The 12,550-nt window shown below is 46.4% G+C and overlaps 1 protein-coding gene across 2 annotated transcripts in view; it reads left to right on the plus strand.

The window, feature by feature from the left end:
- PKHD1 (PKHD1 ciliary IPT domain containing fibrocystin/polyductin) overlaps nucleotides 1-12,550 on the plus strand; it is a 454,238-nt gene that overhangs the window by 242,566 nt on the left and 199,122 nt on the right. For both annotated transcript variants that reach the window (XM_077315063.1, XM_077315054.1), the window contains exons 43-45: nucleotides 1,552-1,664; nucleotides 4,079-4,184; nucleotides 6,121-6,255. In XM_077315063.1, the coding sequence (XP_077171178.1) occupies nucleotides 1,552-1,664; nucleotides 4,079-4,184; nucleotides 6,121-6,255 (354 nt within the window). The remainder of the gene's footprint in view (nucleotides 1-1,551; nucleotides 1,665-4,078; nucleotides 4,185-6,120; nucleotides 6,256-12,550) is intronic.

Genomic DNA, 12,550 nt, shown 5'->3' on the forward strand with positions numbered 1-12,550 from the left:
GTTCCCTGCATTGTGCAGGGCAGGGGTAGTCAAACTGCGGCCCTCCAGATGTCCATGGACTACAATTCCCAGAAGCCCCTGCCAGCATTCGCTGGCAGGGGGCTCCTGGGAATAGTAGTCCATGGACATCTGGAGGGCCGCAGTTTGACTACCCCTGGTGCAGGGGGTTGGACTAGAAGACCCTGGAGGTCCTTTTCAGCTGCATGATTCTGTGAACTGGCTTTTGCGATCCCGAGGAATTTTAAAACATTTATTTATTTTTATTTATTTATTTATCATACTTATATACCGCCCTCCCTGGAGGCAACAAATGTATGTTTGTGGCAACAAATGTATGTTTTGATGAGGAATAGTAGCATTTATTCTGGCAAGAGCTCCCTGCTGCGGTCATTTTACCTGAGAATCAGAAAATTCAGACGTCACCTACCTCCAGGGGCTGGCTCGCTATAGTTGCCATTTTAAGTCGCAACAGGGGGAATCCCAAAAGTGGATGCACCGTCTGGAAAAGCGCGATCTCCCAGCAAACAATCCGGAAGAAGGTTTGGAGGGGAAAATGCACTTTAGCCTACGTTCCCGCCCCCACTCCCCCCCTCCCCCCCCATTCCTGCCAAGTGAAGGTGGAAGCCCCCCCCCTCCCCCCCAGGCATTGCAAACATCATAATTCTCGTTAGTTGCTTCTACCTCCGTGCGGCCTTCCCATTCTCTCCAGTCTGCAGACCCCTGTCCTGCCCACTGCGTATGACGTGCTGGGGAGGGAGAGAGGCATTTGGGGGGACGGGAGTAGCATGGGTTGTCAGGGACTAGTGGAGCAGTGGGGTGGGGTGGGGTGGAGTGGGGGAAAGAGAGCAGCGGATGAGAGCACTCAGGGTCACCATGCGTCAGCTGTGACTTGACAGCACTTTCCGTCACCAGAGAGCTACCGTGTCACTTCTGTGCGCGCTTGGGCTTGGTTCGGCCGCCTCGGCAATCACCACCGGCCGAGGCGGCCAGTGCGGAGGCAGTTTGGAAAGGAGGGCGGCCGTGCTGTGGCAGCACTTCAGGCTCCGGTGCTTGCCGAGGCAGCCAAACCGAGACGAAGGGCCCAACCCTGTTCCACATTTCTCCAAAACGAATGTCACGCATTTAGCGGCTGGCCTCCCCTTCCTCCAGGCCACTCCTCACCCCCGTCTCCAGCTGGTTGCCACCGTAGCTTTCCATGTAACATCTCATGAGGTAAAAGTATGAATCTCGCAGCTTCTTGAACAGCACAAAAGTAGACTGATGTGATGATATTGGCCAGTCAGTCAACTCTGACTCTTAGTAATCCTATGGCTCAAGTGCTGCCATGATTTCCGATCTTGTTCCGCTGCTTTTAGTTGTATAACGTTCTGGCCAATGCCCATTTTGATCTAACTACTGTGTTCTTTGTCAGCCTTGTTTCCTTTTAAGACTGATATGAATGTTAATACAATAAAAATGTCAGCACAAATATTTTTAGCGACAAATTCCTCCGCACCCTGAAATCTTAGCAGTAACATGGCTGGTTTACTAATCCCATAATCTTCACTGCAGGGTAACGTTGTGTGTGCTGCCGGACATGGATATTTCTTTCACCTTTCCCTGGCAGGACCTTCGCGGGTGCCGATCCTGTCCTTCCGTGGGAATATGGCACATTCTTGCAGGAGGTAATTTTATATTCAGTTTGATTGAATTCCGATTTCCTTTCTGTCTTTCCCATTCTCTCTTACAGTCTCTGCCACGCACACACACACACACTGCTCCTTCTCTCTGTCTGCAATACCCAATTAGAAAAGACGGTGTTTAATGTTTTCTCTGATGTTTAATAGGACACACACACACACACACACACCAGCAGAGTGAAAACATATTGATATGCCATGGTCCATTTGTCATAGACTATGTAAATAGGATTCATTTCAATTTCAATTACATGTATTCTTCTTCTCCCTTCCAAGCCATTGTCTAGCTTCCTCCTCTGTTAAACAGCCGCCACATTTAATTCCAGAGATGTGGGATCTGCATATACATTCAGTACATGGCACAGTCTGACTGAGCATGGGAGGGGATAAAATATATGTTTTGAATTTAGACTTTGGCAATTACGATCCTTGTTTTATTTGTATGTACATATATGGATTTTGTGACTGTTGTCTTTATTAAGCAGGTCTACACACCTGGAGCAAATTGCTAATGCAAGATTCCCTGTTCCTTTTGGCATGTTTAATGGTTCAGACTTCTCTGTGTGTTTGACCATCTCAGTATTAGGAGACATACCTTCTTTTCGACTCACTTTGGATTTCCTTTGGATGCTGCGAGTTTCTGCATCTGGGCTTTCCCCTCCTTATTCCCCAGGCTGAAATGGCTTCCAAGCTGGGTCTGAAGGAGGCAGCCTCCCATCCTGCTTTGCTTTGTTCCCCTTTTCCAAACGTTTTTCTTTTGTGCAAAAGGGTCCCTGCTCCCACCTTTGTTTTCATTGCACTCCGTTATCCCTCTATTATGTGCCCTTGGTCATCTACCCCCTTCCCCCCAAAGCTTCCTGAATGTAAATTTAAAAAACCCTAAAAACTCTGGGTTATAACACTGCTAAGCTACAAGACTGCTTTTTGGAAAGAAAACGTAGAAACAGCATTGTAACGCAATCACCCTCCTTAGTTTTAAAAGGCACATTTTTCAGAACGGAGGGAGGGAGGAGAAGGGATGGCTCAAAATGGCGGGCACGGGGAAAAAAAACTAATTGCACACATTCCTACATCAGACAGACCCAGCCAGACCCCACATGAAATGATGCAATTTGGTTTTCTGGGGATTCCTTTGCTGCAGGCCAAGTCAGTGGGCCATTTGAAACAGAAGAAGCAAATTTTAGTGCAGAAATGGATTAAAAAGTTGACCCTTGAAAAATGCAAATCCAAACTGTATCACTAACGTAGAAGTCTCTTTGTGTTTGTGGTGTGATGAGGCTGCTTCTGACTTATAGGGATCTTACGAATTAATGCCCTGCAAACCAGCACCCTTGCTCGGGAGGACTGGAGAGTCTTCGGCACGGCGTTCGGGAGACGGGCCAAGTGGCCAATAGGGAGTCTCAAAGTGGCTTACAGCTGCCTTCCCTTTCCTCTCCCCACAGCAGACACCCTGTGAGGTGGGTGAGGCTGAGAGAGCCCTGAGATTACTGAAGAAGAAGAAGAGTTGGTCCTTATATGCCGCTTTTTGCTATCTGAAGGAGTCTCAAAGCAGCTTATATTCACCTCCCCTTTCCTCTCCCCACAACAGACGCCCTGTGAGGGAGGGGAGGCTGAGAGAGCCCTGAGATTCCTGCTTGGTCAGAACAGCTTTATCAATGCTTTGGCGAGCCCAAGGTCACCCAGCTGGCTGCATGTGGAGGAGCACAGAATTGAACCCTAAACAGAACTGCCCGGCTTTGACTGGAACTTCTCATTGTAGAGCCTATTATTTGGTAGCCGCCCATTCTATAAGACGTTGCCCTTTCCTACATGTCAGGATCTTCAATGTGTACCGCGGGGTGGTTCATTTTCAGGGCTAAACCAGATGTTAGGACATGGCCGCCATGAGGATGCTGCCACCATTTCAAAGTGATTTCAACATTCCACAGATGTGGCATTCTTGTCCACCCCCCATGCCTTTCCAGACTCTGAAATAGCCGAGTATATGTTTGTGTGTTTCAACACTTGATAAAGAAGAAGAAGAAGAAGAGCTGGTCTCTGTACCTTGCTTTTTAATATCCCAAGGAGTCTCCAAGCGGCTCACAATCACCTTCCCTTCCTCTTCCCACCACAGGCAACGTGGGGCTGAGAGGACTGTAAGTGGCCCAGGGTCACACCTCAAGCTTCAAGTGGAGGAACATCTTAGGGGGCAAGCATGGGTTGGGGAAGAACAGCCCTTCAGCCCACCGTGCTGCAGGCCCAATTGAACCCTTGGGCCTTGTAAGAATCCACTGGCTGCCCTGAGGATGCAGCCTCATCCAGTTTGGGTTTCAGCGTGTTGCTAGGGGTGCTACCGAATGCTAAATGTAGTGTAGAGTGGCTAATGTATTTTCCCCTAATTGTTACTCCAATTTGTACAGGTATGGACTTCTGGTATATCCTGAATATCACCCTCAAAGGGCAAACAGTACGATCCCCGTTGTATTTCAATCCTTCACAGCCTGGCAGTGTCTAGGAGGGGTTCAGGTAAGGTAACCATCAATTCCTTCTTTTAAAAATTAAAAAAAAATTCAGCATAATCCTCAGTAACTCTCACCAACTTTCTGTATATCGGGGCATAGATTTTATGGCTAGAATGTAATAAACACAAAGTATGTAGCTGAGTATTTACTCATCGTGTTCTGACCTGAACTACAATCCTTTTCAAAATACCATGAATTCTGTGAAATCAAGCACAATTCTTTAAAATATATTGGGGGAGAGTGGAAACTTTCTGATGTAAAAATTGATGGCTCCTCATTTACCTGTGTTTTCCTTGCCATTGGGAAGCAGTAGTAGCAGTGAGGGGGAGCAGAAGCCAAGCAACAGGGACTTACTGATCTCCTAAATCAGGTAATGCTGTGTTTGTTCCCCAGGCTTGCCAATTCTGCAATCATCATCATATAATATAACCACTAAACACAAACACAGTGTTGGGGCAATATATAAACAAAACACAACACAATGCAATCCCCACCTGCCTTAATGGATTGGCCACAAGCTACGGAACCAGAGCATGAGTGAGTTCTCTTGTGGTTTCTGTACCTGGGAGGGGATAGAGCCTGCATGTCTACTCCCACCTTAAACTACCTCCTGTCTCTTCCCCCAGCCTCTGGTTCAGTTCTCCTTGAGCCTGGCCTCCTACACGCCACCTTGAGCTTTGTTGATCGCCAAGGTGGCCGAGCCAAAGCATACATCCCTACTGGCAACCTTTCCTTATCACTTGCCATTAGCAACAACAGGAATTTGTGTTGAAAAATTAAGAAATAAACTTTGAAATCAGGACTCAGCTGATAACATGGTTTTTTCCCTCTGCAAAGAGAGATCGCTGGCATTCCACAGCCTACACGGAATTTATTCCACTTTTTGGTTTTTACACCCTTCGTTTCCTCCTTTTTCTGTAGTCAGATTTTTGATTTTTGATACGGCACAAGAATTGAATGTGACTTTATTTTTGTCACCTTATAGTGAGGTTCCATTTCAGAATAAACTGCGGAAGGTCTGTTTCAGATTAAGCCTAGAGTTTCTTGGTGGCCCTAGAAAGGCTTCCAAAATGGGTCGGTAAAATGAGTACCCAGCTTGCTTGCTGGGGGGTAAACGGTAATGACTGGGGAAGGCACTGGCAAACCACCCTGTATTGAGTCTTCCAAAAAAACGCTGGAGGGCGTCACCCCAAGGATCAGACATGACTCGGTGCTTGCACAGAGGATACCTTTACCTTTACCTTTATGGTGCCCCCATAGGGCAGGGGTCCCAGCCTTTATGGCTATATATGGTCATGTCGATCATCCCCCAAATGGCCAATGGTGGGCCTGGAGGGGACAGGATGATTCCCAACCATATTCTGCATGATTTCGAAGCCTGAAAAATGTTTCGGGGGTTTCTCAATGGCAAAAAAGTTAAGAAAGGCTGGCATAAGCTGTGGAACACAAACCTTGAATTCATGTCTTCCATATGATAACATGTTTAGAATGTCAAAATACATATTGGTTATTACATTTACGTAAGGTCAGCACCTGAGAGGTCACCGACAGCAACCTATCCAATTTTTGTTAAGGTGAAATGAGGGGTCCCAGTGCCATACCAATGGACATCAAAGTGCCTGCCAAGATCCTTCTTTGTTCCCACCAAGTATTTTTAGAAAGTGGGTGGGGATTTTCCTCAGTGATCTTCAGATTGGCCATTGGAGATTTGAAAACACTTTGGCAGCATCTTCCACCACAGTTCAACAGTTTTGACTGTGTGATTAACCATCAACTGTGGCAGCCATTTTGTGACTGGCTCTGCCTCTTGCAGCAGCCATTTTGTGCATCAGAATTTCAAAGGGGGCCATGAGCCAAAAAAGTTTGGGAACCAGAGATATAGAACAAGCATCCTTTTACCCTCTTTCCCTGTGCTTTCTTTTATAACTATATTGCAACAGATTATGAGCAGCAGCAACCTGCAGCTTCGGGCATTCCGCATCTGTGCCTGCCATGACTTTGGAGCAGATATAGTTGAAAGTCTTGGAAACACCTCCGTGGTCGACAGCTTGTTCCTGGGCCGCCTGCATGAAATGGTAAGAACCAACGCATACCTGTTTGTTGGCCCCCAACCAACCAAAGCCTATGTCCATTGGGGGCTTGCAGACTTTCGAAGCAATGGAAATGAAGATTGTGGAAGGCTGTGGCAGACTGAACTTTTTTCTTAGGGTCACTGCCACTCATCAAATCAAAAACGCTCATCAAATCAAAGTGGCCCTCATGTCTGGCTGCTACTGTCCTTGCTAACACAATGATTTTTCTCATGTAGACGATTCTCTAAGGATGACTGCTGTTTAGGATTGCCAGCCCTGGGTTGGGAAATTCTTGGAGCTTTGGGGTTAGAGCCTGAGGAGGACCTCAGAAGGGTATAAATGCCACAGAGTCCACCCACCAAAGCAGCCATTTTATCCATGGGGAAAGATAACTGTTTCTTGGAGACCTGTTGAAATTCTTGGTGCTGCCTGAAATCTCTCAAACCCTGACCACTCCGGGCTCTACTCCCAAGGCCTCCAGTTATTTCCCAACACAGAGCTGACAACCCTTCTGGGTAGTGAGAAAGGCAGGACAGTTGAGTTCAGCCTGAGACTGGTCTGAGAGAGGTTTGGTTCTGATGGGTGGGTGGGTGGGTGGATGGATGGATAGAGAGAGAGAGAGAGATGGTTTACTTTACTGAGACAGAGAAACTGACTGACTGACTGACTGAGGCCTGGTCTATTTTATTGAGACAATGTATGGTAACTACTATTGGAGAAGTCATAAAAAAGCTGCTGCCTAAGAGGGGAGTGGTTGTATTAAAAAAAGCGGAAGTTGATTCTCATCTAGAAGCTCTCTGTCTGAGTTTCTTTCTCGTTCATAATTTTCTGTGCATTTCCCTGGTGATATTTTTAATTTCTTTGTCTGAGTTCTCTAATCTGCAAACCAGAAAACCCCGTGGCACAATGCGGGGGGTTATCCGTCCATCTTCAAAGCGGTGCCTTTGAAGCAGAAGGAAACTGTGCCTGCTGAGGGTTAGCTGTGTGCTGTATTGTACTGAATACCCTCTCGACAGCACTTCTAGCAAGTGGGGCAGAGTAAAAGCCACTTTTATCTGATTCTTGTGAAACTGTGAGCAACAATAGCAAAAGAAGCATGGGCTGAACTGCCTGGGATGCTTCTGTAGAAGCTCAGCCGGTATTATCCAAATAAGAATTGGCTCACAAGTTATGCTGAGGTTTTATCCCAAGGTTGCCAACTCTGTTTATTTCCTGTCTGCACTTTAGGGACCAGATTGGTGGAAGCAAGGCTTTTGTGGTGGTAGCACCTTGCCTTTGGAATGCCCTTGGCTTGTAGAGACCTCTGGCACCTCCCTTGCTGTAGCTTAGAGGTCAGGCCAAACACTGTGTTTTATGTGGGTTGTTTCACGTAGCATTCCACTTTTTTCAAACTCCTCCTCCCATATTTTTGTGCTATGTGTCAAAGTTGCTTCTAGCTTGAGGTCTGTTCTATCTGTCTTGTGGCAGAGGCTTCTGAATTTTATTTCATGCTGTATTAATATCCACAGTTTGGTTTTATGGCTTTATTATTGACGAGGGGCAAAGCCCATTGCATTCAGGAATCATAGAATCATAGAGTTGGAAGGGACCTCATGGGTCATCTAGTCCAACCCCCTGCACTATGCAGGACACTCACAACCCTATCGCTCATCCACTGTAACCTTACACCCTCTTAAGCTTTCACAGAATCAGCCTCCCTGTCAAATGGCTATCCAGCCTCTGCTTAAAAGTTTTCCTCCTCTGGACGCGCTCCGGTTTGTCCACATCCCTCTTCCACTGGGGTGCCCAAAACTGAACACAGGGCTCCAAGTGAGGCCAAACCAGAGCAGAGTAAAATACAACAGAGCAGAGCAGAGCAGAATACAACAGGCACTAGAATGTTGGGGTGCGTGCAGACCTAGGCCATGCAGCAGCAAGGCACTGGGTGGTGACTCTCTCTCCCACCCAGGGCCTCCTCAATGCTTGCCTGTGATGGAACAAGCAGAGAGCTGCACCAGTTTGATGTACTGGTTAGGAGTGTGGAATTCTAATGTTCGATTATGCACTCCCCCACATGCAGCTAGCTGGGTGACCTTGGGCTCACCACAGCCCTGATAAAGCTGTTCTGACTGAGCAGTAACATCAGGGCTCTCTCAGCCTCACCTCTCCCACAGGGTATCTGTTGTGGGGGCAGGAAAGGGAAGGTGATTGTCAACTGCTTTGAGACTCCTTCTGGTAGAGAAAAGCGGCATATAAGGACCAACTCTTCTTCTACTACTACTCATGACAATTTTTCAAATATTGAGGGTTAAATCCACTCCAGGATATTGTGGGGAAAAGGTAGAGTCACTCCGGATCAATCCTGCTTGCTGCAAAGGAAAAGGTTTAAATCACCCAAAATCAAAATGGAAATCGCATTCAGGCACTGAATTGACCAGGGATTGGAATAAAAATTCCGTGCAGATTCAGCCCGTCACTGCAATGACAGTGTATACATTTTCTAAATGGTGACTGAATCTGATTTAGATGTGAATTTGAATATTAGGGAGAATTTGTAAATATCTGCTAAGAATGGACACTGAATTGGAACATGTCAAGGTCTGTATGGTGAAATGGATGTAGAACCTGGGTGAAAGTGTCTCTTTTGATGTTTGGGAACAGCTCAGGATTAAAAATGTAAAACTAACAAAATGTCCAACTTTGAAGGATAATTGGTATAAAATGTTTTATTGGTGGTATCTGTCTCCCAAGGATACCAGCAGGATGAGGTCAAGTTAATGGGATCTGTTGGAGATGCTATAATGCTATTGGTTCTTTTTCTTCCACATGTGGTTGTCCTGTAAAAAGTCAGAATGTTTTGATTAAAATACATGAGGAGTTGCATAAAATACTAGAGTTTAAGTTTCCACTAGGTCTGAAACATGCTGTTAGGTATCTTTCCTGTGAATCTTCCTGTGTCAGCAGGAGAATTTTTCTTCCACAAGACAACTACAGCCAGACTCCTGGTCGCTTCAAGGTGGAAGCAGCAAGGATCACCTGATCCATACCTGAAGTTAGAGAAACTGAAAGAATATAGTGATGATGGCAAAACTTACCAATTTGATAAGCAGAAAACCACCTGCAGAATTCTACGAACGCTTTGATTTCATTTTAGAATATGTTGATAGATAATTTTTCCTTAAGTAAACTAATAAAGTTTAAACTAAAAAAGAAAAAGAAATACATCTGGAAAATTTGAGGTTTAAAAAAAACACAGGCAAACGGACACCCATAAGGACTTGGGATGAGGAGAGGAGGAGGTCCAGGAAGAGAGGGGAGGACTGTCCTCTTTGCATTGGGCAGGCAGACAGTTAACTTCTCTCCAAGGCATCTGACTTCTTAGGATCAGTGCTGAGACTTTGTTGTTGTTGTTAGGTGTGAAGTCGTGTCCGACCCACCGCGACCCCATGGAGAAAGATCCTCCAGGCCTTCCTGTCCTCTACCATTCCCCGGAGTCCATTTAAATTCGCACCGACTGCTTCAGTCACTCCATCCAGCCACCTCATTCTCTGTCGTCCCCTTCTTCTTTTGCCCTCGATCGCTCCCAGCATTAGGCTCTTCTCCAGGGAGTCCTTCCTTCTCATGAGGTGGCCAAAATATTTGAGTTTCATCTTCAGGATCTGGCCTTCTAAGGAGCAGTCCGGGCTGATCTCCTCTAGGACTGACCGGTCGGTTCGCCTTGCAGTCCAAGGGACTCGCCAGAGTATTAGGCTTATGGTGGCTTAAAAAAGAGTGCTGAGACATTGGCTTGGGTGCTGGGCTCACCAAATGTCAGGTCCCCCGGCCTTTCCTACTCAGCATAATGTGATAATCTGATGAAGGGAGCACTGACTCTCTCAAGCTCATACTCCCGAAATCTTGTTGATCTCAAAGTAGCTCCTGAACTGGAATTTAGCTGTTCTGCTGCAGGATGAAACTATGTTCTCTTTCTTCCTGAACCACTCATTCATGGAAATTAGGGCTAGATTGATTCTTCTTCTTCTTCTTCTGTGTTATTGCTATAGTGTTGCCCAATTGCATGGTGAGGGTCCCTGCTGCTAGACCCTATCTTTCCATTCCTCAGCAGATGACTGGCGGGGGGGGGGGAGGGTTGCCCAAAGAGAGTAACTCTTGATGTTTTACCAATGAGCCTATGTGGTTTCAACATGACCCAGAAGTGATATAAGTATGTCGGGGGCACCAGAACGACGACACTCTGGTTTTGGGGCAAAACCTATATTGTAGAAGCAAATTCTGCCATAGAGTTTTTTGCCCCAAAACTAGAGTCTCTCCCTGGTGTCCCCGACATGCCCATGTATTGTCTGGGTCACACTAGAAGTCATGTAGGAACCTTGCTGAATTCTTGGATGAAACTGCCTGCTCCCAGTAAGCCCATCTGGCTTTCAGGAGGGACCTGGCAACCCTAGATTGCTCACAGAAATCTCTTCTGTCCTTTACACTCACAGATGCCTATGTGAATTTTCTGTCAATCTAATAAGCTACAAGCAAACAAAGTGTCTGCCTTTGTTTAAGTTGTTGGCTGAGCTGCCATGATGTCATGTCATGTCATGTGTATAAATATTATGTAACAGACCATTTCCGCATGGAGGGGTAAAACGCAAGTGGCTTCTTGCTTGCAAATGTGGGATGGTAAATCTCGTGTTTGCAGCCTTCCTCACAGGGAGACCCCTTCTGTGGTTTCCCTCTGCCTTATCACGCCAAAACACGGATGCATTCTTAATAAAAATCAACACTGCCCTGTTGCTATGGAGAAATGCCAGAACAATAAAGCACCCGCCCCCCTTTTGGAATTCGTATTCTTTTGCAGTTTATTTCTGTCTGGATGGATCTCTGAGATGCCAAACATCTCTGGAGGCCAAATCTCTGGATCTCTGGAGGCCAAAAAGACATTTTGTGCTAATGGTTGGCTTTAAAACAGAGTGCTCAGACCCTTGTATGATCAGGAGAAGACAGCCCAATCACTTGCCCCCCCCCCTCTCTTTCCCAGCTCATTTCACACTTCCAGAAAACAAACGGGGCTGTTTTGGCCTGACCCAGTTGTGAGAAGCCCAAAACCACATTTTGTATAAATGATTGCTTTAAAAGCCAAGTGCTCAGGCCTCTGAATGATCAGGAGAAGGCAGCCTGATGAGCCGCCCCTCCCTTTCGCAGCTCATTTCCCACCACCAGAAAACAGAAAAGGGGCTGTGTTTTGCCTGCCTGATCCCAAAAAAGACCATGGACACTTTAAAGAAGATTTTATTTCACCTTTGAGAATGTAGGTTTGCAGTCACACTGCATCATGGACCACAATATTTAAACAAATTACTCAGAGCAGAAAATAGAGAGGGGAGGGTGGGACAAAGCTGCAGAGATTATCATGCATTTCCCCCTACTTATGGTCGTATCCCTGGTTGTTCACCGATGGGACGCACAGTTTAGGGTGTTAAATCCAGGGCCATTTCGCACGGCTTCAAAGTAGCAGAATGGTTGCTATTTGGAAACGCTACTAATTTGCCATAACCCACAACGTCGTAGACAATCTGCAACAATCCTGAAACCAATCAGCAAAAAGCGCTTCGTTGTGGCGCTTTCAGGGGAATCCAGAAAAGTGGATTCACCCTCCGGATAGCGATACACTCCTGCAACCAATCTGCAACAGTAGCGCTAAAGACCTGTGCGTTACCATTGTTGCTGGTTCTTCAAAGTCCCTCCCCCTGGCTCTCTCCTCCAAACTTCCGGCGAAGCGATCGCCATTTTTTTTTCTCCGAGCGAGCGGGGATAAACGCACCGGCGAGCCTCTTTCTGTTTAGAGGCTTCCCTGGCTTCAGTCCTTCACCTTTAGTCACTAAGCACAAACCACTGAAAAGCCCGTTTGCTGAAATAAAGTCCCTTTATTTTTTACAAATAAATTCAGCCGAAAATCGGGCCCGTGAGAGGGGGGGGATTTTTTTTTTATCACTCGAGGCAGCGTGCAAACGATCATACAATCAAACGACAGCTCACATTAGGCAGCTGGATGGGTCTCTCCGTAGCAACGAATCTACCTAGATTCGTTGCTATGGGTCGTTTTTTTTTTTTTTTAAACCTTTCTTAAAGGGAAAGGGGCTGTTTGGGAGCATGCTAACGGCTGCCCATTGGCTGCTTGACGGCCAGGGGCGGGACGAGCTTGGCAATAGCGCTTCCTTTCTAGCGATTTCTGCCGAGACCGGAAGCCTGTGGGAAACGCTAAAAAACGCAACTGATTCCACTACAAAGGCAGGTATGCATAACGACGAATTCCACTATTTTAAATGGCGAT

This window comes from Paroedura picta, chromosome 1 (genome assembly GCF_049243985.1).
Source record: "Paroedura picta isolate Pp20150507F chromosome 1, Ppicta_v3.0, whole genome shotgun sequence".
Classification (NCBI taxonomy): domain Eukaryota; kingdom Metazoa; phylum Chordata; class Lepidosauria; order Squamata; family Gekkonidae; genus Paroedura; species Paroedura picta.